The sequence below is a fragment of the Cavia porcellus genome, unplaced genomic scaffold (genome assembly GCF_034190915.1).
Source record: "Cavia porcellus strain 051 isolate PalLab524CR breed Dunkin Hartley unplaced genomic scaffold, mCavPor4.1 scaffold_2, whole genome shotgun sequence".
Classification (NCBI taxonomy): domain Eukaryota; kingdom Metazoa; phylum Chordata; class Mammalia; order Rodentia; family Caviidae; genus Cavia; species Cavia porcellus.
The window spans coordinates 129,744,522-129,772,468 of NW_026947485.1; the positions used below are offsets into that span (position 1 = coordinate 129,744,522).

The 27,947-nt window shown below is 33.7% G+C and overlaps 1 protein-coding gene across 4 annotated transcripts in view; it reads left to right on the forward strand.

Annotated features, from left to right (window-relative positions):
* The window catches only part of Slf1 (SMC5-SMC6 complex localization factor 1), a 67,338-nt gene that overhangs the window by 26,426 nt on the left and 12,965 nt on the right, over positions 1-27,947 (forward strand). For all 4 annotated transcript variants that reach the window (XM_063245352.1, XM_003479454.5, XM_063245353.1 and 1 more), the window contains 8 exons: positions 31-174; positions 1,350-1,472; positions 2,983-3,036; positions 4,009-4,167; positions 4,926-5,089; positions 7,474-7,602; positions 7,866-8,031; positions 26,026-26,173. In XM_063245352.1, the coding sequence (XP_063101422.1) occupies positions 31-174; positions 1,350-1,472; positions 2,983-3,036; positions 4,009-4,167; positions 4,926-5,089; positions 7,474-7,602; positions 7,866-8,031; positions 26,026-26,173 (1,087 nt within the window). The remainder of the gene's footprint in view (positions 1-30; positions 175-1,349; positions 1,473-2,982; positions 3,037-4,008; positions 4,168-4,925; positions 5,090-7,473; positions 7,603-7,865; positions 8,032-26,025; positions 26,174-27,947) is intronic.

Below are 27,947 nucleotides of genomic sequence, written 5' to 3' on the forward strand. Positions count from 1 at the left end.
TATTGATATTTAATTGTGGTCTAAATATAGAGGGAAACTAAGAACAACTACGAAGATATTCAAAGGAGTTATGCTGTGAGGAAAAAACGCAAAAAAGAAATGGATTGCAGGAAAGACATCAAACGTGATAAAATTAAAAGTACCTTAAGGAAGCGTGTGTATTACACAGATCAGGTAAAACTTTGTAAACTGATGTAAAATTTTAAGTTTTTTTACTCAATATGATTTCATAATGGTTTGCTTTATTAAATATTACCTGTATGCCTTACGAAAAAAACTACTTTAGTTGATCTAGTGTATTAGGTCCATGGTGAAAGTATTTTTACTTAAATACTCTAAGAAGTTTGATGAAAACCACCTTAAAAATGTATACGTGTAGTTCTGGTAATACATTCTAATGTGCCTTTTGTTATTTGTCTTGCTCTTCCCTAGACTGGTACAGTCTAAAATAAGAGCTAAAATCTTAAAATCTTAAAATAAGATGACTTGTCTTTTAAATAGATTTTCCTTGGATAAATTATCTAGAGTATAACTGTATTTTACATTCCAATTTATAGCATATTTATATAGGTTGGACATTCCTAATCCAAAAATCCAACCTCTGAGATGCTCTTAAGACCTAATTCTCTGTAGCAATGGTGGCAAACCTTTGAGAGCTTTCAGTGATAACAGATATCCTACCATGGCACATGTACTGTAGCTTCACCGCTGCTGTGTAAAGTATGGCATGATGCCACAGTGGAAAATTCCACACTTGACCTTGTATGAGAGGGTTCGATCAAAACACATGCCATGTGTTTCAAAATATTGTATGAAATTTTAAAATATAGTAAAAATATTGTATAAAACTATCTACATATATATACTTCATATATATATATAATATATATATAATATATATATAATATATATATATATATATAAAACATAAGTAAATTTTTTATTAGATTTAGATTGTATCCCCAAAATAACTCATTGTGTCTGTATAGGATATTTCAAAATCTGAAACAAATAAAATACCTAGGTATTCTAAGTCTACATATAGGCAAATGCATTTTATGTGAACATTACAACAAAGAAAACCAGAGAGGTTTCAGGAAAGACTTAGAACTGGTTACAATGAGAAGTACAGTACTTAAAGAATTCACATGTGTCAGGATCAGATAAAACTTTCCAAAATTGAGATATTTGCTTTTAAATTTAATCCTTAGTTATATAGTCTTGATATATAATTGTGAAAACCGTTGCTGAGTTAACATATGAATGTATTCTCATGCTGCCTTATGTAATATCATTTGTGTTGATACTGTGTTTAGTGCATTGTCTAAAGTGCTTTTGCCTGTATGCAGAAAGAAACAAACCATTCTGTTTTCACTGATTATGCCAAAGAATCAAAACCCAAGGATATCAAGACAGATATGGATGTCACTGAAATAAAAAATATCTTGAGGAAGCACATATATAGAGCTCAGGTAAAATGCGGCATGCTAAAAGTTTCAATATTGTATCTTTTTCTAGTAATTGAAATATAATTTTATATATGTAGACATAGATACATGATATATATCTATAAATATCTATATATATAGATTCATTAGTATGCTAAATGTTTCAGAATAATTTCCTTCAGTAATCTATTACAATTTGAACAGTAATATATTTTGGACATTTAGTAAATATGTTGAATTCTCTGCCATGCTTCATCATTGAATGATGTCAATTATTGTGTATAGATACGACCATAACTTTACTGTATGCTTGGTAGACTGATAGCTTTATATATTGGTCCAGTTAGTTATGTTATGATTTTAGATCATTTACAAGTTTAAGCAATATTATGGTTTAGTTGGTTATCCAGCTGTTTCTTACTATTAAAGTGGGAACACTTCTCTTTCCAGTTTTGAACACTGAAGAAAATTCAAAGATTTGTCATTGTTTTAATTTTTGATTGGTCTGTTAGTAGCAAGTTTGAGCACATTTGATACCTTCACCTGCCTGCCCCTTTTTTTTCTCTTTGTGTTTTGGGTTTTTTTAGACAAGAGTCTTAGTGTGTGGTTCAGCCTGGCCTTGAACTCACTATGGAGCCCAGGCTGACATCAGACTTACAGGGATCCTCCTACCTCAGTCTCCTGAGTGCCAGGATTGATTACAGGCCGATGCCACCATACCCGGATCATTTGCTATTTGTATATTTCTTCCTCTGCCAGTTTCTATTCATATTTTCCCATTTTTCCATTGCATTGTTTATTTTATGTGTTTCTAGAATTTTTTAGAACCAAGATATTATCTCTGTATTATAATTCTTAAAGCTTTTTTCCTTTGTAATCTTTTTTTAAAATGTAGTTATGGGAATTTTAAAGCACTGGAGGAAGATTTTATATGTGATTTACAGAAAGCCTGACTGACTGCTTTTTTCATATGAACCTTTATATTAAAAAAATTCTTTCACCTCTACTTTTACTTTTTAAAACACTTAAGATAATAGACCTCTTAAGAGTGAAGACCTTAAAAAAAAAACAAGTAGGGCTGGGCTTTAGCTCTGTGGCATTAGTCCCTGCTTGGCGCACCAAAAAAAAAAAAGAGTGAGGACCTTGTAAGGTATTTTGGGGGCAGAGGGGAGACAAGTCTCACTCTGTAAGAGTCCAGATTGGCCTGAACTCACTTTATAGCTTAGGCTGGCCTTGAATTTGTGGTGATCCTCCTGCCTCAGTCTCCCAAATATTAGGATTATAGGTATGTGCCATCATACCTAGTTTAGGTCATTTTTAATCTAGTGGGAGAAAGTAGAGAAACATTTGTACTCCCGAGAGTGCTATTATGACAGTTGCTAACTTGAGCAAATGTGTGTATCAATGAATTACAGATATCAGTATGTTCCTGAACCGGTATTGAATATTTGACCAGTATTTTCTCCTTTGTAATCTGAAATGCGTTTTTCAACCTAAAATGTGAAATTCTAATTGTATGGTTGCTGTTTCTTAGGCTGTCAGATACAACTGCATTAGAATAGAGAAACAACCAGTGTACAACGTTGAGGTAAGGGCTTCAAGCAAAGTGATGGGAGCGGGGAGTTTTGTCTTTTGTTACTTTTATTTTTAAGGCACTGTTTTACCTACAAAGCAAAGCTGCCATCAGATTTCAAATGTAGTTTTTCTAATCTGAAATGAAGAAGAAAAACACTGTTTTGTCAAAGCTCAAAAACATTTTTCTCATACAGTTGTAAAAAGTTATCTTTAGGATTGAAAGCTGACCTTGTACTTATGACTGATGAAATATGTATTGTATGGTGGTGGTGAGAGAGAGGGAGAGAGAGAGAGGAAGAAAGAGAAGAGAGAGCACGCGCACGAGGGTCCCTATATTGGTCAGGCTGTCCACAAACTCATGGCTCAAGCGATCCTCCTTCCTCCGCCTCCTCTGTACCTGCAGTACAGCGCGCTTCACCACATCCAGCTTCAGATTAAATCTGTAACATATTTCCAGAGTACATTATTTTCTTTGCATCTGTATTCATTCCTTAAAATTGGTTCCATGTAGTCTGCCTCAGTATTTTTCACTCTCAACTTACTTGAAGTAGTTCCTTGTAAGATATTTGACCAAACAAGGACTGTATCTTGCAAAACAATTAGAGTTCTCTTGATGCATATCCTTAAAATGACCTTCTGATTCTCTAAAAGCAATCATTTCTGCAAAGACTCTGCTTGATATCTTAGTATCTAAGTTTGCACTTGAAGGAAATGTAGCTATAACTGTGAAGTTTCATTGATCAGCCAAACATTGGGTATTCCTTTTAAAGATTCTCTTTTATGGGTAGTATATCCCCTTACTTTTTAAAGCAACAGAAAATAAATGCAACAATTTACATTTTTGCCTTGCCTTCTAGTTGTGCAACACAGCCATATACATCTTCCTCTTTGAACCACAAAACATTATCAGAGAATAAAGGCCAGAATTGTCTTCAAGATTTGATCCCTAAATTTCACCTTTTGAGTAACAATCTTTTTTCCTTAGGTTAAAAGTGCTGAATTTCCCAGAGGTATATTAAATTTAATTGAAAGCCTTATAGAAGGACAGTTTTTTAAAGAAGCAATGGAAGAACTTTCCTCATTGCAAGCATATTATATTCCTCCCGTGTGCCTTCTTCATGCTTTTCTAGACAGCGTTCTACAGGTGAGAGCAAACTTAGGTCTGGCAGTCTCTTTCAGAGTGCCAGAAGGTTACTATTTTCTTTTTTGTGTGTTTATAGTTTATTTTCTCTTTTCCCCTTTTATTAAGAAATGTAGCATCCATTTGCTATCACTTTTTTTTTTTAACTAAATCTTTGTACTACTCTGAGAATTTCCAAGATAATTTTCTCTTGGGGAAGAAAAAGGTAATTATTGATTGCTCCCATGGCAGTAACATGTCTAACATAAAAATCAGATTAAAGTGATCCCGAACTCCTTTAGTACATTGATGGTAATCATTTTTATTTGTGACATTGAGAGATTATGAACTTCCTAATAAAATGTTAGCAGCAGCTATTAAAAGGCAGCTTTGTATTTGTGTTCTTCATCAAGTGCTGATTTGAAAAAATGACAGACATAAACTATGTAAACTAATGGAGTTAAGTAAGAGTGTTGGGTGAGAAGTTCTCACTTTACCTTCCTTTTTATGTTGACATTTGAAACTATAATCATGAAAAGAAAAACATTTCATCTTAAGTTAGTCCTAATAGTACCACTACTTAATGCGGTCCATATTTACAGTGTGCCTCTCTTTCAGTTTTATTGTTTTATTAGCTAATTATGACATTATCATCTGATCGCCTTTGTCCAAATTTACGTATTTGCCAAAAAAGTTAAGTGAGAGTTATTCTACTTACACACTGAGTTAGGTGGTGATACTACTTTTAGCAATAGTTTTATTTGTTTATTTCCAAATAATAGGATAACATAGATACATTTTCTGGTCGGTACTTTGATATATTGTCAGCTCTTCTTCGTCTGCATCCTTCTTGGAAATCCCCAGCCATGTCAAGATATTACCTAGAGTTGTTTCAGTGTCCAACTTGTATGAAAGGAGCCTGGTCTCTATTCGAAGCACTTGTCAGGTAAGGGATTTCACATGTGAAGGTGCTAACTTTTGTCTTGTTAAACTGTGTTTCTGTTATGTTTGAGAAGGACTCACTATGCGGCCCAGGCCCATCTCAAACTTGTGAACTTGAATGATCCTCTTGTGTCAGCTTCCTGAACACCTGGAACTACACCTGTGTACTAACACAGTTGGCTCTCCTGTTTACCTTTTTAGATCCTAATGAAAAAAGTGTTTTTCTTGTTTTAGAAAAATGATGTGTGCAGTATACTTGTATGTTGTATTTACCGCAAAGCTCCTTTAAAAAGGACAAGTCTACATTTACTGTGTTTGTCAGTCTATTTCTTATAGCTAATATAAGAAGTAGACTCATTAGCCACATTTCAATTTGTAAAAAAAGTTAAAATTTACATTTTTTTAAAAAATGAAAAATTTCAAATATGCATATCATCAATTTTTTGGTCGTTCAAAATGTAAATATTTGTCATCACATACAATTTCTATTTCAGGGTTTTTGCTATATTTTTTGAGCTATAAATTTGAATTCTGAAACAGAACTTAGTGTTTCCTAAGTAAGCATTTACTTCAAGCCTCTCCACAGGATGTAATCTGCCTTTGTTTTCCAAACGTTATTGTCACTAAAATTCGTTCCTGTTCTCTTTATTCTCTCATATTCTCCTAATTAGAATTGATTATTTTCCCATTTCTACTCTGATTTGATTCCCCTTTCCAGTCATGTATTTGTTAACTTTTTTTGGCCTGGTAAGATCTTCGTTTACATCTAAGTGTTCAGTTTTAAGAGGTCCAGAGTAATAACACAGATAGTGTGCTTGATTGGCAGGCAAAGGTTAGATCCTGGGCTGGCTCTTGGAGATCAACAAGAATTCACCTACTGGCTTCATTAGAATGTATTTGAAGTGGGCTAATCAGTGACCTAGCATGAATTTATTCCTTCAACAAATGTTTAGTGAGCTCATAAGGGGAACCAAGCACTGTATCTCACTTTAGGGTTAAAAATATAAATAAAACTAGTTTCTGCTCTTTAAAGATGATACTGCCATATTAGCCCAATTTAGCTAGAGGATGAGAGAAACACAGTTCATGTATTCTGAATTTCCAGATCCTCTCCTTTCTTCACTGCTGTTGCCTTTATTTGAAAGCCCCTATTAGTCCTCATATAAACTATTTGGTAGCTATTATCTTAAAAGCAGATGAGCAGTTTTTCACATCTCTGTTCTCAGTGTCTCATATGATACCTGGAACATAGTACATGTCTAGTAAAGATTTGAGTAAATTAACTGATGCTGCAGAAGATAAATTTGGACAGCTTTTGTTAGTAAAAATATCCAGGTTTTATTTTCAAGTTCTGTGTTTATTGGAGGGTGGCAAATAAGAGGGCACTGAAAGAAGTGACTCTAAATGAAGTGAGTGATACTAATCTTTCTCCTACTGTGTATATTTGAAATATTCCACAGTACATCACTTATAAAAAGAAGAGAAAGAAACTGTTACCCATCTCTGGTGATAGTCAAATGCCTAGATAACTGTGAGGAAGGAGACGTTATGGATTCCAATTCAAGGATTAAGAAAATTGTTACGCTGAATAGTTACTGAAGACTGCCCTGAGAGTGTGGCATTCAGAAACAAGCACAGATGCATTATTGATGTGTTCATGAGAAAGCTGGGAGATGATAATACATATTGTCACTTCCATTCTCTCCCTAAGTCTTAGAGTTCATTAGTATCAAGTTCTATTTTAAAATGTGCTATAGAGTTGTTACCCAACCTAGTAGCCACTAATGACATATAACTATTTAAATTTAATGAAGATGAAGTAATTAAAATATAGGTCCTCACGTACAAAAAATACATTTCAAGTGTCTACCAAAATGTACTTATCATCAGAGAAACTTCTGTTGGACAGGTTTATGATAGAAGATAGAAAAAATACCAAATTCTTAAAACTCTAAAATTGGAGCCCTGTATAACTTTACCTTACTAAATAATGTAAAGAAAAGAAATCATGGTAAAGAACAAAGAAGATTTTAGCAGATATTTTTAGCAGATTTTAGCAGACTGAGGGCACAACTAGTCATTTGGATCAAAACGATAAAATTTCTAAGTCTTGGTTCTTATTGGTATAATAAAAGATACAAAAGTATAATGCCGATTGTTCTTAAATATCATGGAAAAATAGAGAAATTACACATGTATTATTAAGAATTTTGTTGTTATATAATCAACATGGTTTAATCTTTAAAGAAGGGCAAGATTATTATTGAACTTGCTTTCTATTTTGTTGAAAAGCTCATTAACAATATTTTTTAAAAAAGAACTTTTTGTTTACAAATCACCTAGTGATTTTTCTTGTGTGTTATAGTTTGTTGGTTTCATATTTTGCAGGTCCTGTCTTTTCAATGAAAATTTTTGTCATGAAATTTCACAAAACATCGACTCCAAGGTGCTCTACCTTACACTCCTCAAATTTTTCTTCAATTTGGTTGAAAGTGAAGTACAGCATTTGAGTCAAAAGTAAGCTTTAATTGCAAGGAACATACATACCTATCTTTCTATTATAATCCTTTTTATATATATTTTTAAAAGTCATAAGATTTGCTTATGCTTTAAACTTGCATAGATTACTGTGTGCATTATTGATTTTTAAGGTAAATTTTCATATTTTGTCCTTTTTTATAATCTTATTATTTTGACCTCGATTCAAAAATTGCTTGTTTAGTTTTTTTTTAATGAGATATATGGATTTACTGTTTGTTTATTGTTCATATTTTCACTAGGTTGTATGACTGTTCAGAGTCTCAGAGTCTGAAAACCACAGGAAAGGCAATTGTTCTTGAAATCTTTTGGTCAGGAAATGAAATTTCTGAGCTTTTGACCAAACCAATAAATATGCTTTTGGAATGGACTATATATTCTTACAAGGAAAAATGCAAATCCAATGATGTAAGTGGAATTCATTTACAAATGAGTAAGTCTTTGAAAAATTACAGATAGTAATCTTTATCTGTAGGTTCCAAATCCATGAATTTAACCAGTAGTAGTTATATCAGTATTGCATGTAAACAGACTTCTTTTTCTTGTTTGTGGTCCCTAAATACAGTATCACAACTGTTTATGTAGCATTTAGATTATCTTAGGTGTTTCAAGTAGTCCAGAGAGGATGCATGTAATTTATCTTCGGTACTAAGCCATTTTATGTCAGAGGCTTGAGCATCCATAGGTTTGGATATGTGTAAATTTTGGTATTTGAAATGGCACCCAAAACCAGTCCTCTGTACAAAGGGATGACTTTGAATTACTGTAATTTTTCCTCTTACTTTGTTGTTTGTATCACTTTAAAAGTTAGAATGGAGCCAAAGGTATCGTTGGTTTTTTTATTTAATTTATCTAGTTTTAAAATGAAAAGTCTTTAGAGGGCAGTTTCTTCTCTCATTTGGTGATAGCACCTAAGAACACTTACCTGATCGTTACTGCTATGAAATCTATAGTTAAGTACCATTCTAAATGTTTTACTTATATACATTTCAACTTACAAGGAACTAGGATTTAAAAAAGCAACTATGTTTCTGCATGTTACTTCCTGAAATAGTTCTCTATAAGGAGATTTGCCTATCATTAGAAAATTAACACAGTGCTTATATTTGTGTATCTGTAGTATAATTTGAAAAAAATTACATATTTTTATTGGTTTGTTTTTATAATACATAATAATTATAATCACACTTGAATGTAGTAAAATATGTAAGGTGCTAAGCTGGGTTTCCAAGTTAAATGTAAATGAATTTTTATATAAACTCGAGGAATGTGAAGAAACATACTCTAGAGCAAATAGGCAACCAAGAGTTCATGATAGATGGTACAGTCTTACAGTTGCATCAAACCACAAAAGTAGACTCTGAAAACACATTGTGACAGGTGAGACACCGAGGGTTAATATTCATAGTGCATAAATATTACTCATAAATGAGACAGTAAACCGAATGGAAAGTGAACATGGGTTAGGGTTTTTTTTTAACATACTTTTGCTTTTATACATGCATATATTTTGATAATAATTACCCCAGCTTTTCTCCCCTATACCCTTTGTCTCTCCCCTTGTACCTTTATCTAATAATAGTGTCTCTTCTATTTTATGTCATCTTTAGTTTTAATCTTTTTAGATTCCACGTATTAGCAAAAACAAATGATAGTTATTTTTCTGAGCTTAACTTAATTTTGCTTACATGATGATTTCTAGTTCTGTCTACTTTGCTGAAAACACATTTTCTTTACGGTTAGGTAACACTGTTGTGTATATATATTATACCAGGTTTTCTGTACCTGTTCATCCATTGATGGGCCCCTAGGCTGGTGCCATCTCTTGGCTATTGTGAACTGTGTCACAGGAAACACTGGTATGCAAGAGTGTATCCTGTAGTGTGCTGACTTTAACTCACCTTTGGGCGTATACCACAGAGTGGTATTGCTTGGATCCTACGGTGGTTCTGTTGTTAGTGTTTTAAGGACTGCCATGTTGGTTCACAGTGGCTTTACTTGCTTTCCCCTGTATCCTTGCTATCATTTACTGTTTTCTGTATTCTTGAAGATAATAGTTCTGAGACGACTCAGTGTACTTGTGATTTACATTTCCTTAATGACTAAATATATTGAACACTTTTGCATAGACTTACTTGCTGTTTGTACTTTTATTAAATGTGTATTTAATGTGCCCATTTGTTGATTGGGTTATTTTTTTTTATTTTTGAGTTCTTTATATATTCTAGATATTAATTTTCTATTATAATAATAGCTAGAAAGAGGTTCTCCAGTTCTGTGGACTGTCTTTATGCTTGATTCCTTTGCTGTGCAAGAATTTTTTTATTTGATATAGTCACATTTGTTGATTCCTGCTATTGTTTCCTATCCTATTGTCGTCCTATTTTGCAAATCTCTCTGTGCCTGTCACTTTAGGTGTTCCCTCTGTATTTTTTTCTAACGGTTTCAACTTTTCAAGTCTTATATCTGGGTCTTTGATCCATTTTGAATTGATCAATGTATAGGGTGAGAAAAAGTGATCTACTTTGAATCTTTTACATTTGAATATCCAGTTTCCCCAGCATCTTTTGTTAAAGGGGTTGTCTTTTCTTTATGTTTTTGGCTTCTTTGTTAAAACTCAACTGGCTATAGTTGCATGCATTTTTTCTTAGTGTGTCTGTTCCATTAACTAGCATGTCTCTTTGTCTGCAAGTACCATGTTTTTTGTATTACTATAGCTTTGTGGGATATTTTGAAATTGGGTATAGCTGATATTACTCCAGCATTGATATTTTTGCTCGCATTAACATAGGCTATTCTGGGTTTTTATGATGCATAAAATTCTTTAGGATTGTATTTTGTGATTCTGTAAAGAATGCCACAGGTATTTTGATGGAGATTGCAATGAATCTGGATTGCTTTCAGTTGTATGTCCTTTTAAAACATGGTTTCTGTCATTTCATGCACAAGCTGGTCTTTTTCAACTTTTAGGGTTCTCTTTAATTTCTTTCTCCTCTGTACTGTAATTTCCATTGTAGAGGTTTTTGATTTTGCTGTTTTTGAAGTTGTGGCAAATGGATTTGTTTTTGTGATTTTTTTTCTCACCTTGTGTTGGCATACAAAAAAAAGCTGTTGATTCTTTTTTCTTTTAGTGAACATGTGTTTATTTTGTGGAATCAGGAATTGTATATAACATATCTTGATCATTTTCAGTCTCTATACTGTGCTCCCCTCACCCAAACATCCTGCTCTCTATCTCTTAGAGTCTGCCTTTTATTTTCCTGGCTTTCTTTTTCTATTTGCTTCCTTATACAAGACAAAACAAGCATATTGGACTTGTGAATCTGTGCATTCCACTTAACCACAATGGTCTGTTCCCCACCCTTTTTCCTCCAAATGGCATGGTTTCATTCTTTATGGCTGAGTAGTATCCCCTTGTACATACAGGCCACATTTTCTTCCCATGTGCCACTTGACAGGCATTTGTATGGTTTTCACAGCATACATATTGTGAGATGCACCGTGTAAATATTGTTATGCATTATTGCTATAATATACTGTTTTTAATACTAAGTAGTGGTGTAGCTGTTTACATGGTATTTCTGCTTTTAGCTTTTCTCTTTTTTTGGTACTGGGGATCGAACTCGACCTCGTGCTTGCAGGGCAGGCACATAACGCCACTGAGCTAAATCCCCAGCCTCTGCTCTTAGCTTTTTGAGGCCCCTCTGCACTGATTTCCAGCTATTGTTGTAGTGTACATTCCCACCAGCAGTGTAGGAGTTTCCTTTTCCCTGCATCCTCATCAGCATTTGTTGTTTTCGTTTTTGATGAGACTTCCAGCTTGGGTGTGATGGAATTTCAGTCAAGTTTTGATTTGCATTTTCCTCATGGCTAAAGACAACATTTTTTATTTTTGTTTTTGTTTTTGTTTTTTTTAACTCCTGGAACTTTTTCTTTTGAGAAATAACTACAATAGTTTTGTTACCCAGTTTTGATTGATTTTGTTTTGAGTTCTTTATTTTAGTCATTAATTTCTGTGAGAAGTTAGGTGGAAAAGATGTTTCACCCCATTCTGTAGGTAGTCTCTTTAGTCTCATTATTTCCTTTGCCGATGAGCAGCTTTTCAGTTTGGATATAGACTCATTTGTTTTCTTGATAGTCTTTTTGATGCTCACGATTTCTTCTCAGGAAGTCTTGACCTGTCCATATAGCTCCAAATATTTCCCATGTTACCTTCTAATATTTTCGGTATTTCCGTTTTATATCTAGGTCTTTGATCTATTTTGATTTGCTTTTATTTACTAAAGAATAATGGGGATTTAAGTTCTGTTTTATGCAAATGGATGGATAGCTGGTTTTCTAGCACCGTTTGTTAAAGAAGTTTTTTCTCCAAAATATGTTTGTCAAAAATCAGTTATCTGTAGACACATGGGTTGGTTTCTGTGTCTTGTATTCCATTGGTCTACATGTCTATTTTTGTGACAGTACTATGCTATTTTTAGTACTATGGCTTTGTAGTTTAACTTGAAATTCAGTATTGTGATGCCTCCAGTGATGCCTTTTGTTCAGAGTTGCTTTGGCTATTTTAGGATTCCATATGAATTTTAGGATCTTTGTTCTTGGTTAGTGAAGAGTACTGTTGGTACTTTAATAGAAATTGCCTTGCATATATAGATAACTTTTGGTATGATGACCATCTTGACAATATTAGTTCTGCCAATCCATTGGAGGCCTTTCTTGTTTATTTTTTTTTTAATCGGTACCAGGGATTGAACTCATGACTGTGCACTTGCAAGGCAGGTGCTTATGCTGCTGAGCTAAATCCCCAGCCCCGCCTTTCATTTTTTAATGTCTTCCATTTCTACAGTGTGTAGTAATTTTCATTATAAAAGTCTTTCTTCTTTAGCTTAGTTGATTAGATATTTAAATTTTTTGAAGCTATTATAAATGCATTTGCTTTCCTGATTTCTTTCTCTGTGGACTCAATTGATGTACAGGAATACTGTTGCTTCACATGCTGGTTTTGTGTCTTGCAGACTTGCTGAACTTCATCAAAGTTTTCTGATGGAGTTTTTTGTGTCTTGTATGTAAAGAATCACATTTTCTGAAAATAACTGTAACTTAAATTCTTTCTTGCTTGAATCAGTTTTACTTCTTTCTCTTGCCTAATTGCTGTGACTAAACTTACAAGCATTACATCGTACAGGCAGGAGTGGTCAGAGTGGATACCCTTGTCTTGTTGTTATTTTTCCCATTCAGTATGATATTTACTGTGTTTTTGTCATGTATCATTTTTATTAGTTGGAGGTAAGGTCTTTCTGTGCCTATTTTCATTAGGGTTTTTATTATGAGGGAATTTGGGATTCAGCTTTTCCTGCATCATTTGAGGTAGTCATGTGATTTTCATGCTCGATTCTGTGTATGTAGTATACTACATTTATTAATATAATTAATCTGTTGAACCATCCTTGCATCCCTGGGTTAAAACCAACTAGCACAAGATGAATGATCTTTTCAATATGTTGTTGTATCCTATTTGCAAGGATGTCATGGAGGATATTTGCATTTATGTTTATCAAGGATATTTGTCTATAGTTTTTTTCATTGAGTATCTTGATTTGTTATTAAGGTAATGCTAGTTCATAGAATGAATTTAGAACCACTTATTTTCTTTCAATTACAAGAAAAGTGTAAGAAGCACTGATGTGAGTCTGTAAAATCAGTAGTAAATTCTTTGGGTCCTGGACTTTTCTTGGCTGGTAGAGTTTTTTTACTGTATCAAATTCATTGCTTATTAGTGGCCTGTTTAGGTTTTTTTTTTTTTATATATCTTCCTGGTTCAGTTTTCATAGGTCACATATGTTAGGATTAATTCATTGTGGAATTTCCCAATTTATTGGAAAATATTTTTCAAAATAATTTCCGATAATCTTTTAGATTTCAATGGTGTCTTTTTCACTTCTTATTTTACTAAGGTAGGCCTTCCCTCTTTGTTTTGGTGAGCTTGGCTACGGGTTTATCAATCTTGATTGTCTTTGATTTATTGATCTTGTATTATTTCTCTCATCTCAATTTCATTGATTTCCACTGATCTGAATTACTTCTTTTCTTCTATTGCTTTTGGGTTTTGTTCTTGTTTTTCTAGAAACTTAAGGTGTGTCACTGTGTTATTTATTTGGAATTGCTTCATTGTGCCTCACAGATTCTGATATGTTGTATTTCCATTATCATTTCATTATCCAAATTTTTAAATTTCTTTCCTGATTTCTTCCCTGACCATTATTGTTCGATCTTCCTTCTGCTTGAATAGTATCTGTGATTTGTGTTGTTGATTTCTAGTTTAATTCCATTGTGATCTAATAAGATACATGACTTTATTTCAGTTATTTTATATTTGTTGAGACTTGCTTTTGTCTTTCAACATAGCCTGTTCTGGTGACAGTTCCATTGGCTGCTGTAGTGTGTGTTCTGTTGTTGGATGAAACACTAAATATCTGTTAAATCTATTTGATCTGTAGTGTAGTAAAACTCTGATGTTCTTTGTTTTTTTTTTTTTTTTTTCTGCTTGATCCATTGTGAGACGGGATACGTAAGTCCCAACTGTAATTGTCTTGGTGTCTGTCCATCCTTTATATCTTATAGTGTTTGTTTTATGAATTTGGGTGCGTATATATTTGTTAACTCTTGACGAATTATACCCTTTACTGAGTGACTTCCTTTGTCTCTTCTGACTCAGCTTTGCTGAGTGTAAATGTAGCTAGGCCTGCACACTTACTATTAGTCTCTGGTTGCTTGGAGTATCATTTTTCATCCTTTCCTTTTCAGTCTGTGTTTTTGCAGAAGACATGATGCTTGCAGACAGCATATAGGTGGGTGTTATATTTTGATCTAGTCTTCCAATCTATAGCTTTTATTGGCAAGTTAAGACCTTTTATGCTGTTGAGAAGTATGTACTAATTCCTGTCAATTTGTCGTTTTTCCAGTTTTTGTTCACTTCTGTTTATTTGTTTTGTTTCTCAGTGAGGTTTATTCTTTAATTTTTTAAAAACATTTTTGTTAGCCCATGTTTACAGCACATAATACCTACACTCCTTGTGTGGAATTGTTGCACACATTTTTATTCCTTCTTTCATCCACTTTCTTTCCCTATCCCTCCATCCGTTGAATCCCTTCCCATTTGAGTAAGATCTGTGTCTCTACTTCCTATTATCTGTTTTTATTTTGCTCTTTATTTATAATCTGGGTTTCTCATGTAAGAGAAACCATGTGATATTTAAGCTTGTGTATGTGATTTATTCCACTAATACGATCTCAAGGTGCATCCATTTTCATACAAGTGACTCAAGGTTATGTTTATTCTTTCCCTTGCCTTGTGGTTCTTGTTCTTATCATCTCTGTGTTGACATTCTTGTGGTGCACAGTGACATAGCCCTGTAATCCCAGCACTCAGGAGGCTAAGGTAGGAGGAACATTGCTACTGGGAGGCTATCCTAGCTTCATAGTGAGTTCAAAGGCAGCCCAAACTACACAATGAGGCTTTGTCTTAAAAAACAAAACAAACCAAGAACTCCAAAGATACTGTTCTAAATATTTTCTGATTGTTTACTTGGTACTTAAGATTTCTTTAGTCTTATCACAGAAGTTTTCACTTGCTGTGAAGTTGTTTCATTTTGTTTTGTTTTTGAAGGGCATGGCATTCATTATCTTCGGTTATAAACCTTTACTTTCTTCAAGGCTTTGTCATGAAAAGGTACTGAAGTTTTTGCTTCTTTCAATTTTTTTATTAATGTATGGTGATTTACAGAAATACATTCATCAGGAGAAAACAAACATATATGGATCACATTATTGGATTTTAAGACCTTTTGTCATTTGAAATGATCATGTGATTTGTATAATTCTATTTATGTGGGATTTTTTGTTTATTGATTTGCATGTGAGTGAGAGATTTGCATTATGAGTCATTTTTATATCCCTGGAATGAAATTGCCTTGATTGTGGTATATGACCTTTTTACTGTGTTGCTGAATTCTATTTGCAAGTATTTTAATAAGGATTTTTGTGCTTTATGTCTGTATTTCTCAAGGATATTTGAGAGAGAGAGAGAGAGAGAAACCGAGTTTTTTAATCTGATTTTGGCGTCAGGGTGACTTGATCTCATAGGATAGTTTTAGAATTTTTCTTTCCTTATCTATTTCATGAAATAGATTAAAGAGCAAGAACATTGGTGTTAGTTCTTCCTTAAAGGTCTAGTAAAATTAAACAGTGAATACTTCTGTTTCATCCTGGGCTTTTCATTGTTAGAAGACTTTTTGTTAAATATTTCAATGTCATTACTTATTCTTTTAGATATTTTGCGTCTAAAAGGTTCACTTTTGGTGAGTTGCATGCATTTCTTGTTGATCTCCAATTTATTGAAAGAAAGGTTTTCAAAGTAATCCCTTATAATCTTCTGGATTTTAGTGATGTCCTTTAATTATCTCCCTTTTAGGCCGGGGATTTAGCTTAGTGGTGTAAGCCCCTGCCTGGCAAGTGCAAGGTCGTGGGTTCGATCCCCAGTACCAAAAATAAATAAATAAATATTTTCCTTTTAATCTCTAATTATATTGACTTGAATCTTCTTTTTCCTTTGGTTAGTTTAGCATAGAGTTTATCAATCTTGTTTATCTTTTCAAAGAACTAATTCTTTGTTTCATTGATTCTTTGTATTTTTTTTAGTCTTTTTCATTCATTTTAACTTCGATCTTTTTTATTTTTTCTTTTGAATTTGGTTCCTTTTTTCTTTTGTTTTGTTGTTCTAAGACCTTGAGACACATCCTTAGTTATTTGAGATGGCTCTAATTTTTGGTTGTAGGCATTCACAACTATAAAATTTCCTTTTAGAACACAGGTTGTTAGCAGGCTGTTCATAAGTAAGAGATCCAAATGTGCAATCATAATTGGAGAATATGAAATTTTAAAACATCTATAACGTATATTTAGAGAGAGAGAGAGGAGAGAACGCATTTAGTATCCTAGCTATTCTCAAATACTTTTTTATGTTTTCCCACTTATTCTTTACAATATTCTATGAGTTAGCATTATTGACCTTTTATTTTGCGGGTAGAAAAAACTAAAAATCAGCAAGGTTAAATACATTTTGCGAATTTGCAAAGAAATTAGATCTTTTAAACCTCATAATGAGGCATTGTGATCTGAGCTTTATGACATCATCTGTGTCATTAAATGAATTATTAAAAATATTTTTAAAGAGAATAAAACCATACAGAATAAAGCTAATCAAAACAAAACAGTGAAAGTGATACAGGACTTCAAAACAGGACAATAGAAAACAGTGGCTACCGTAATGCCTCTTGTTATCTTCAAAATTGCTGCCTATACCATTAGACACAATAAAATCTAACAAAACAAAATATTGAATAAGACAAAACAATAAAATGGAACAAAACAAAACAGAACAATATTGGACTTAAAAAACAAGACAGAAAGAACCCCCCCCCCCATATTTGCTGTATTGCATATTGTTATCCTCTTAATAGATGTTCTGACTACCAGCCTTAGGTTGCAAAGTCAATCATATAATACTAGCATTGAGTTGTTTTTGTACCTCAGTTGCTATCAATGCAGCCAGTTTTTGAATCAGCTGGTTGCTCACAGGGTGGATGGAGGAGGTGAGGAATGATTGATTGGTGTTCTCATCTCCCAGCCTAATCATTGGTTGACTCACAAGAAGAAGGGATTGGCTTATTTCTCTTCTCAGGCCCAGCATGGCTTCTGCTGACACATGGGGAAGGCCAATTGACTTGTTTTTCCTCTTGGGCCCAGCATTGCTTGCACTGGCTCACAGAAACAGTGAATTGGCTTCTCAGTTCTCATCCAAGGCCCAGCATGGCTTCTGCCAACTCACTGCAAGGGTAAATTGGCTTTTTCTCCTCTTGGGCCTGGTCTTATAAAACTTTAAGTAATTTGTAGCATGCAGTGTTGATTAGGGGGCAAGGAAAGTAATTTAATCTGATCTATAGGAGAGACTATCAAAATTTAATACTCAGCATGTGTTGTAATACCTGTACTTGTACATGTGTAGATGATTGTATAAGAACGTACTGTATCATGTACCTAATGATACGAAATGGTAACAACATAATTTCCTAAGTTGTAGTTAACAGAGAAATTATTATCTACAGGTCTCTGATATTCTATACAAAGAGTATTTTATGATATGAAAGGATGGATTCTGTCCAGATAGATTGACAAGGAATGATGTCCATTACATACCATTAACTAAAAGAAAAAAAATTTTCAGAATATTTTCTATAGTAAACCACTAGAAACATGAATAAATAAAGAAGGAAAACATTTACAAGTACATAGCAACACATTATGACATGTTTTGGGTGCATAATAATATTTGTCACCTTTTTCTTTTTGAAATGATACACTTTTGAGGCTTTATGGAGTACTTTTTTGGATGATACCAATTTATGGTGTAGTTTTTTTACTTTATCTTTTATCTGATACCTAATATGCTACAAATTTGGTACTTAGAGGGTACACTTATTTTTTAAAGTATTTTTTGCTGAAAATTTTAATTTCTGTTTAACCCAATAGAGATCTTAAAAGGATGTTTTTAGATTGTGGAATGGATTTTTGTCACTATGAGTCAATTTTGTTTGTTTGGCTATGCTTTTCTTTGTTACTTTTCTAAAATTTTATGGAGAAAAAATAAGACACAATTTCATAACATAACAATAGGGGAATAACAAAAGTTAATATATTGCATATTGTTATCTTTAAAGTAGTTATTTAGAGTACAAGATATGGGCATTAAAATTTTCTCCAATCGATATTAGCATAAACTTTCTCTTCCAATGAACTAAGAAACACTAATAATATAACTGACTCGCTTTTCCCCCCTTTTCCCTTCCATCCTTTCCCTGTTCTAGTATCCACTTTCTCTTTGAACAATTTCTTCCTGTCTCACAATATCTGTTGTACATTTTAGACCTTACTCACTCTTTCAGTTTCTCACACCAGGGAGACAGTACAATGTTTACACATGAAAGTCTGATTTATTTCACTTATGAATATGGGCTCAAGTTGCATCCATTTACTTATAAAAGTCTCAAGTTGATCCTCTATGTCTCAGTAGTACTCCATTGTATACAAATACCACATCTTTTTTAACAATTCCTCAGTTGATAGGTATTTGGGTTGTTTCCAAATTTAACTATTACAAGTTGTGCTGCTATAAACATGGCTGCACATACCTTGCAGTGGTATGATGTTTTTGATTCTTCTGGGAAGATACCCAGAAGGGAAATAGCTCAGTTGAATGGGACCTCTAATTCTAGCTTTCTTAGGAATCTCCGTACTGATTTCCACAGTGGTTGCGTGAGTCAGCATTCCCACCAACAGTGGAGAAGGGTTCCTTTTTCCCCACATCCCCTCCAGGACTTATTATTGGTTGATTTCTTGATGATAGCCACTGTTTCTGGGGTGAGATGGAATCTCAGTGTTGTTTTAATTTGCATTTCTTGAATGACCTATGTCGTTGAACATTTTTCATATACTTGTTTGCCGTTTGTGTTTTTTTATCCGAGAAGTACATATTCATCACAGATGCCCATTTGTGAATTGCATCTTTGAATTTGGGGTGCTGATTTTTTCCACTTTATTGTTCTAGATAGAAGTCTTTTATCTCGGGGCAACTGGCTAAAATTTTTTTGCACTATTTGGTTTATCTTTTCACTTTGTTGGTGATTTTTTTTGATGTGCAAAAAGTTTTCAATAAGATGAGAAGCAGTTGTTGATTATTTGAATTATTTCCTGGGTAGTCTGGGTTTTGTTCATGAACACTGCCTACACTATGTCTTCCAAGATTTCTACCTACTTTCTGTTCTAATAGATTTAGTGTTTCTGTTTTAATATTTAGTTAGGTCATAGATCCATTTTGACTTTAGTTTAGTACATTGTGATAGACACAGTTCTGTCTTTGGCATGCAGAGAGCCAGTTTTTCCAGCAGCATTTATGAAAGAGCAGTTTTTTTCTAGTGAATGTTTGGCCCCTTTGTCAGAGACAAGGTAGTTGAGTGTGTTTGTGGTTGTGTCTGTATCTTCAGATCTGTTCCACTGATCCTCAGGCCTTTTTTTTTTTTTTTTTTGTCCTTTTCATTTTTATCAGTACCGGGGATCGAACTCACGACCTTCTGCTTGCAAGGCAGGTGCTTATGCCGCTGAGCTAAACCCCCAGCTCCCAATCCTCAGGTCTTTTTGTTGTTGTTTTTGTTTTTCTACTGCCATGCTGACTTTACTATGGTAGCTTTGTAGTATAATTTCACATCAGGGATTATGAAGCTCCTTGCCTTGCCTTTGTTACCCAGAATTTCTTTTACTACTCTAGGTTTCTCCTGTTTCCAAATCAATTTTAGGAATGTTTTCTTAAGTTTTGTGAGATATTCCAATAGTATTTTGATTAGAATTGCTTCAAATCTGTATAACAGTTTTGGGTATATAACAATTTTCCTATCCAAGAGCAAGAAATACCTTTCCATTTTCTAATAAATCATAGTTAATATGCTTTGTGTGATTCTTCTTTCAGGAACTTACACAATGTTTCTTTTTGGCATGATGCGGCAACAAAAGCTGTTTTCTCTGTGATCTGCAATGTTTTCTGTCATCTACTAATCAACTCCTAATTTGGTTTGTGGATATCTTCATTTTTTTTAGTTTCTGATTTATACATAGTAATGCTGTCTTCTCTTTCATGTTTGATTCATCGTCCTAACGGTTAGTTAAGTAATATTTTACAGTATTTAAAGATAGTAAATGTAGTAATTAGGGTGGAGGGTTCTGGTGTTGAACATTTGTGAAGTCTCTTCTGTATAAGTTCTTAGGTAGCTTGTCTTCAGATGTTTCCTGAAATAGGGGCTGGAGGTTTAGCTCAGTGGCATAAGCACCTGCCTTGCAAGTGCAAAGTCATGAGTTTGATCCTTGGTACCAAGCAAACAAACAAAAAAAGTTAGAGATATTTCCTGAAATCATTGTTTCTCATCTACTATTTAAATTCAGATTAAACTTACATTACATTTTCACTTCATATCCTTTGTTGGTTGTGTATATGTTTGATTTTGATTGGGTTTTTTGTTTGTTTGGTGTGTGTGTGTGTGTGTGTGTGTGTGTGTACTTGCAGTATTCTAGATAGGTCTTTTTATTATTTTAACTTATTGGCTCTCTTTAGTTGTGCCTATATGTTGTTAAAACATGATAGCTTTATTTGTAACTTTCATATTTTTCATAGTTCCGCTATGACCTGTTTTTATTTTCTAGTACCAGGATTTTCTTTGTTTTTGAAAGTGGCAGTAACTGTTATTTTACAGTCTATATCTGGTTATTTCAGTGTCTGAAGTTTTGGTAGGTCTGTTTCTATTGTTGTTCCTCGTATTTCCTTCTCTTGTGTTTCCTATTTTATCTTACATCTTTTGTTTTCTTTTGGGCTCATTACCACTTGCTGTGTCTATAAACTGCATTGGAAAGATTATTTGTAGAAACTGTAGCAGGGACCTAAGAGTCCTCTTCTAGTTAGAATTTCTGTCTACTTCCCCTGGATGCCTGTGTACACTACCAGTCAAGGACTGACATAGCCCAGTCACTGTGTCTGAGGGGTCCAAATAGTCCAAGGGAAGCCAGAGGCTACAGAGAATAGGGTTTCGCTTTGAGTCACTCTTACTCTTAGGGTGAAGCCTTTCAGCTTCTTGGCTTATGGAGACGTAGGTCCACTGGCCAATGATGGCAAACCTTTTACAGCTTCCAGTGATACAGACATCCACTGCGGCATATGTGCCTTAGATTTGCCACCACTGCTTAAGCTATGACTTTAAAAACAAAACAAAAAAGCTTTTTTTTTTCTAGTTCCACAAATCACACTTGTATATCTCAGCTTCTTGGTTTATTTTTATGAATGCGTGTTTGTAATCTCTCTCAGCTGTCTTTATTGACTTGAAGAAAGTCCTGAGGGTAAAGTCCTCTAGCTTTGTCAACCTTGCCTTGGCGTTTACCTTCCTTAAGCTTTGGTCTCATAATTGCTAGTCATTTGTCTCTTTTTTGGCAAGTATTTTTTACATTTTATCCAATAATGTTGGTTTTCTAAAAATTACCAGAATGCCCGAGCCTTCTGTTCAGAATCATTTATTGTTGGTTTTTAAAAATTATCATTAAGAAATGTCAGAGGTTGCACCTAGATATAGTTAGACTGCTTTATGATTAAGTGCTCCTATTATGTGACTACCCAGGTGAGTAGACACTTTCCTTTGCATGTGCCTGATTTTAAAAGAAATATGATGGTGCAAATGTATAGAAATAGAAATACTCATCTGAACTAGAACTATATCATTGCAACTTGGGTATAGTACTTCTCATCTGAAGTTTTATAAATTACCATCTGCTTCTTACTTACTTTTTATACAATAGAATCATTTAAGGTAGAAAATATTTCTTCATTATAGAGTATTTCTTTTTCATCATATGATTTCATAAATGAAATTGCTCACTTATAGCTAAAAATAATGAAAAAATTGACTTTTTCACAATTTTACTGAATCATCAAAGGATAACCGCAGAAACACTGATAATAGTAACATTTATACATATTTAACTTGAAAATTTTTGTTCAAATTTATAGATAAGAGCAACATATTTGAGAAGCAATCTGCAATAAATTGTAGCCTCAGTTGTAATATGAAAACTGGTTTTAAATTTTGCAAATTAATATTTTATTTAACATTTGAATTGCTTAAATTCACTTAAAGTGCTTTTTTTTTGTATTACCTTTCTGTTAGAATTCATTCTTGTACTTAATTAAATCTTTTTTTGGCAGTTTCCAGTTTAAAGAATTCCATGCATGTTCACAGACATCATTTTCCGTACTGTAAAGCATTTGTTTCTTGATTTGCTGAGTTGAAGCATTCAATTTAAGTCATTAGCTAAACAGAAGTCCTCAGTTTATGCTAATATTGTTTTGTCATAATGTCAATCAGCAAGTATTACAGAGTGACACAATGGCAGTGAATTTCATTGTCATTAATCTGAGAAAGCTTTGGGCTTTCCTTGGCAAAGAGCAGAGGTGGGCTGTGTCAAGGTTATGGAGGAGGTGCAAATTTTAGTAAGCGTTTGGTGTTAGTCCCACATTTCTTTGAGATGTCTTTAAGTGCTGTTTAAGCATAACCCTACAATTATAGGTAGGAATGGAAGGTAGTTTATATTTAAAGATAAGAAAATTGAGGCTGAAGAGTTTAAGTAACTTATTCAAGGTGTCACAGCTTGTTAAAAGTACAGGCTTGACTAGAGGCCAAGTGTTTGCAGTAGCACACTTTCTCATGTTCTGAATGCCAGTGTTTAAAACAGGAAGAGACACAGCGTAGTGCGTGAGTTATGCGTGCGTCTTTCCAACAGGATAGTTTGTCATGTACGGTGGTGGACATTTTATGGAAATCCCTAACCTGCGAGTCAGAGGGACGAGTTGCTGTTTGTTCTGCATTGCAGAGTACTGTTTTAGGAAGAGCTCCAAGTTTATTAACTGGAAATTACTGACAGATAATGGTGAACTATGTCTACAGAGTGTCTGGTAGTAGAGTTTGACGCATTAAAAGGAGTTCTCAGGGAAATGTATGTCATATATGCAAATCATTTTTATCTTTATTTCTTTGTTAAGTTTTAGAATATTCATGTTCTTTCAGCTTTAGCAAACATTTCAGTATTCCAAGAAAGTCATTTTTCTTTGGTAATTTATTTGTGCTTTTCCTATAATCCACTTATGAGCATATGTATCCACCATACTGCAATCTTTTACCAGTGTGTACGTGCAGTGAACAATCCAGGGAGGGCATAGTGTCTTGGCCCTGGGGTCATAGTGAGTCCATGTTAAGTCCATGTAAAGCTCAATTTGAAAGAGTCTTTTCACATAGAAATTTACTATTACGGATATTCAGTAATATGCATGTTTGGTTAGTGACACTTAAATAAGCATAACTTCGTTAGGATCTTCACTAGGATGGTAAAGAAGATATAGGCATGCCAGGCACCGTGATACATGCCTGTCATCCTAGTCCTCGAGGAGTGCTTACACAGGCTCCCAGCAGGAAGGGAGTGGTGCTGTCACCCACCCACAATTCTGACCAGGTAGCATCAGGCTCTGTGCTGTGGCCCCAGACCAGAAGAGAAAAAAGACTTTGCTTCTTTACAGGTTAAGCATGAAGTTTAGAATCCCCTCAGCCCTGCGCTTCAGAATCTTTCCTCGAGATTAGTATGCCCTGCTGGAATGTAGTGTGCTGCCTCATAGTGTAATAGGGCACCAGAGGACCTGCACCCGTTCTACTGAGCCTCACTTGAGGTTTTCCTTCCAAAAACACTATTCAGCAAGGCTGATGTACGTGCTGCTCAACTGTTTGCCTGTGTTCACACAACAAACCAGAAATAGAGCACTTGCCATTGAAATCATTTGTGTAATTGTTCCTGAAGAAATGATGTCATAATAAGATACTGAATGGACCTGTGAGAAACTGTTTTGTGAAGGGCAGGAGAAACAAACCCATTACTCACTGAGGATTCTTGAACACTAGGAATTTCTGTGCTGCTAATCCCACATTAGGAATACTGTAGTATCATGGTAGAACTCTACATGGATACCTCTGAAAACCTTTTCACGTGACCTCTACCCAACTGTTGGATGATTTTTTTTAAATGTGTACAGCACACCTAGACAGAAATTACTAAGAATATAGAAATTTCAACTAGTTTATAACTACATTTTGAAACAGTGTTTATGTTTAAAATTCAATATGTGTAGGCTTTTTGTTTCACATGTCATAGTTTATACTGAATTTTGTGACTTAGAAAAATACTTTTTAAACATAGGGTGAAACACACTAGAAATAAAGTTTTTAACTTTGCTATATTTTATAGAAATTAAGTATTTATTATAAAAATGATAATATAAAATAGTATCATACTTTAAAATCTGATTAGTACTACTTGAGAAGAAGAAAATTGGGGAGGGGGCTAAATGCCTGGGGGATTATGGGAAGATGAAATCATCCATGTATCTTATATACATATGAATATATCAAATAGAAGCCTATTAGCCCATGCAACTAATATGAAATAGAAAATAAATGGCCATAGGGCTTACCATACGCACATGCACACGTACACACACACACAAACTGACCTCTGCACGTCTCCCAGTTATGTATTGTGTAAAATATAATTTGATAATTACAATTTGAATCAGTCTGTTTCTTTATGTAAATTTGCTAATGCTTTTATTCATCATATTTTTCAAGTCTTTTTTGGAAAATGTCTTTGAGAGAAACGTAAGAGGAAATTCGGTACTTGAATGGTAAAACCAGCAAATGTCTGCTTTCATAGTCTTACATATTCCTATTAAGAGAAATCACAGAAGCTGGATATTTTCTCATTGTTTTAATGGAATTATCACTTAACTAAATTACTTGACAGCGTTGGATAAAATTACTTTACCAGTTTGTTGTAAGCTGTTCATATATGTCCCTAGAAGTTTTGTTTCATTAACTACTTTGTCGTATCTGAGTTGAATATCTGTAATCTGAAATACTATGAAATCCAAAACATTTTATTTATTAACATGATGCCACTTTAGGAGATTCCACATCTGATCACATGATGGGTCAGTCAAACGGTAGGCACACTAAAAATATTATATAAAATTATCTTCAGGATATGTGTGTAACATAAATATGGAGCAAGAAATGAATTCTGTGTTTGAACTTGGGCCCTATCCCTGATGTACCTACTTTATATAGTAGATGTATCTATACATATCCATGTATGGATTTATGTAATTACAAAGTCTGCAATCTGAAACTTCTCATCCCAATCTTTGCAGATAAAGAATACTCAAAATAAATGTGTATCTCTAATATATGTATAATATATGTGTGTGTGCACAAATATACACACATATATATACATACATATATATGCATATGTAGAGAATAAGTATATGTATGTGTATGTATATATGTATATCTAGAGGGCTAAGAAAAAGAGGGAGGGAGTAGAAAGAAGTGAGAGAGAGAGAGAGAGAGAGAGAGAGAGAGAGAGAGAGAGAGAAAGGATGGGTGGATAGACCTAATAGAGTTAAGGAGGGAGTTAATTTGGTAGGATTCTTAAGAATATCTCAGCGTTTGCATACCCTGTGTTTGTAAGTAGCCAAGGATGGTCTCTCAAAACAGAGTTAAAAATAAAGACATTGCAAGCAGGCAGTCGTGAGTTCGATCCCTGGTACCGATAAAAAACGAAAAAGACAAAAAAAAAAAATTAAAAAAAAAATAAAGACAAAAATTCTATATTCTGATGTATTTTAGCAATATTTTTCCATCTTAATGTTAGGTCTTCAAACATGAACTGGCTTACTTACTGACTGGAATTCTTGGAGCAGCGGTAGATTATTGGATCTTCCTTGGTCTTAAGATGGGTAGAAACGTGATGCGACACTTGTCCGATGACTTGGGAAGTTACATTTCCCTTTCATGTGACGGTAAGTGTGTCTGTTATGGTTTTTTTAGACCCATTCAAGAAATTAGTTTTAAGTTTCCATAAAATAGTCTCTAATCTTTACCATATATCCATAAGAAGCTTTTCCTAAAATAATATAGATACATACACAAAAACATACACATTCATGGACAATAATAAAGGAAAATAAAAATTAACAATAACATGCCCACTACTGTTAACTTCTAATGTTATTTCACTTGTGAACACTAAGCATTTTCATGTAGTTGAGCTCATATTATATATATGCAGTTTTGTATTATTTTCCTGAACTCATTACAGAAGTCTACCTCCCTTATATATTATACATTCTCCAAAAATATTTTGATGGTTTTATGAAAATCAAATAGTAGTATGGAAAATACTACCTAGAAACAAATTATTATATAGTTGCATATAATATTAATGTTTTAATCTTATAACTAAAAATTACAACTAATTATCCTATACAGTAGACAGATTTTAAATCAGTTATTCCCATTCTGTAGATTCATTTTTTAAGAGATATAGATTCATTTTTTTGTGTGTGTATGGTTTTTAGAGTCATAAATGTTAAAGACTATTTTCAGTACTTGTCTTTGTATCATTCAAATTGAGTAGAAAGCATTATCTGTCTGACTTATTTGTGCTGTATGAACAATTCCTAGATCTTTTCCTTTTTTGAACACTTAATGGTATTAAGAAATAAAATTCACTGAATCATATTTGTTGTTAAAACCTCTCAGACATTCCTGTACCTGTTGCTGAATAACTTTTGTTAGTATAAAAAACAAAACCTGCTATTTTTCGTTTTTTCTAAATTCTGGGGCTCTAACAAATGTGCATGGACCAAGCAAGCAGAAATAATTTTTATGCCTAAGTGTCTCACTCTTTCTCCTCTTCCATCTACTTTAATTTCTGAAATTTTCTAACTTGAGAGGATTATTGTTTAAGCTGTGTGATGACACAGCTCTCTTTTACAGCCCTCAGCCTTATGAAAACTCCTGCCTGGTTCTTTCGCATCTCCTGACTGAGAGAGGCTTCCATAAGCCTAAGTACATTTCCTCTTTTAGAAGCTGTTGACTTCCTGTCTCCTTTCTCTCTTTCTTTTTTATTTATATTTTGGTTTGTTTGTTTTTGTAACCCCCAATTCTTAAAAGGAACATGTTTAAACCAGATAAGCTTTTTGTGGCCTTCTATATAGAAGAAGGTTTATATGTATTGTGAATATTTTAGACTACCAAGTGGAAGGATATTCAGTCTTCCTGCACATGTGTTTCAGTACATTTTGGATAAAGAAAAATTCTTGAATTTGCTGTCAATCACAAGAATACATTGAAGACAGATTTCAGAATAGGAATCCAGGTTGTAACTGGCTTTGGGATTTATTTGATGGTGCCCTCTGCAAAGCGAGGTCTGTTTTATACTACCAAAGTTGGGAGATTCTTATCTAAAGCATTTTTATCTCCTTTCTTCTTTTTTCTCGTTCATTGAGCTGAGGAGGTGATTGCTGTTGCTTTTGTGGCCTGGCTGTCTTTTGTTGAGTGACTTTTTAACATTTCCTAGCTCAAATTCAATCTTCCTTTAGAACCTTTATCATTTCTCTCCCACCATTCCTACCAGGTTTTCTTTCTTTCCTTTTTTTTTTTTTCTCCTCTTCACAAACTCCAGATTCTGTCATTGTTTGCTACAATAAGAATTACTTATTTGGCTCGCAGAATTCCTTGTTTTCATTTTATAATGGAACCTCATTGAGTTTGGGGACCCAGGACAGGATT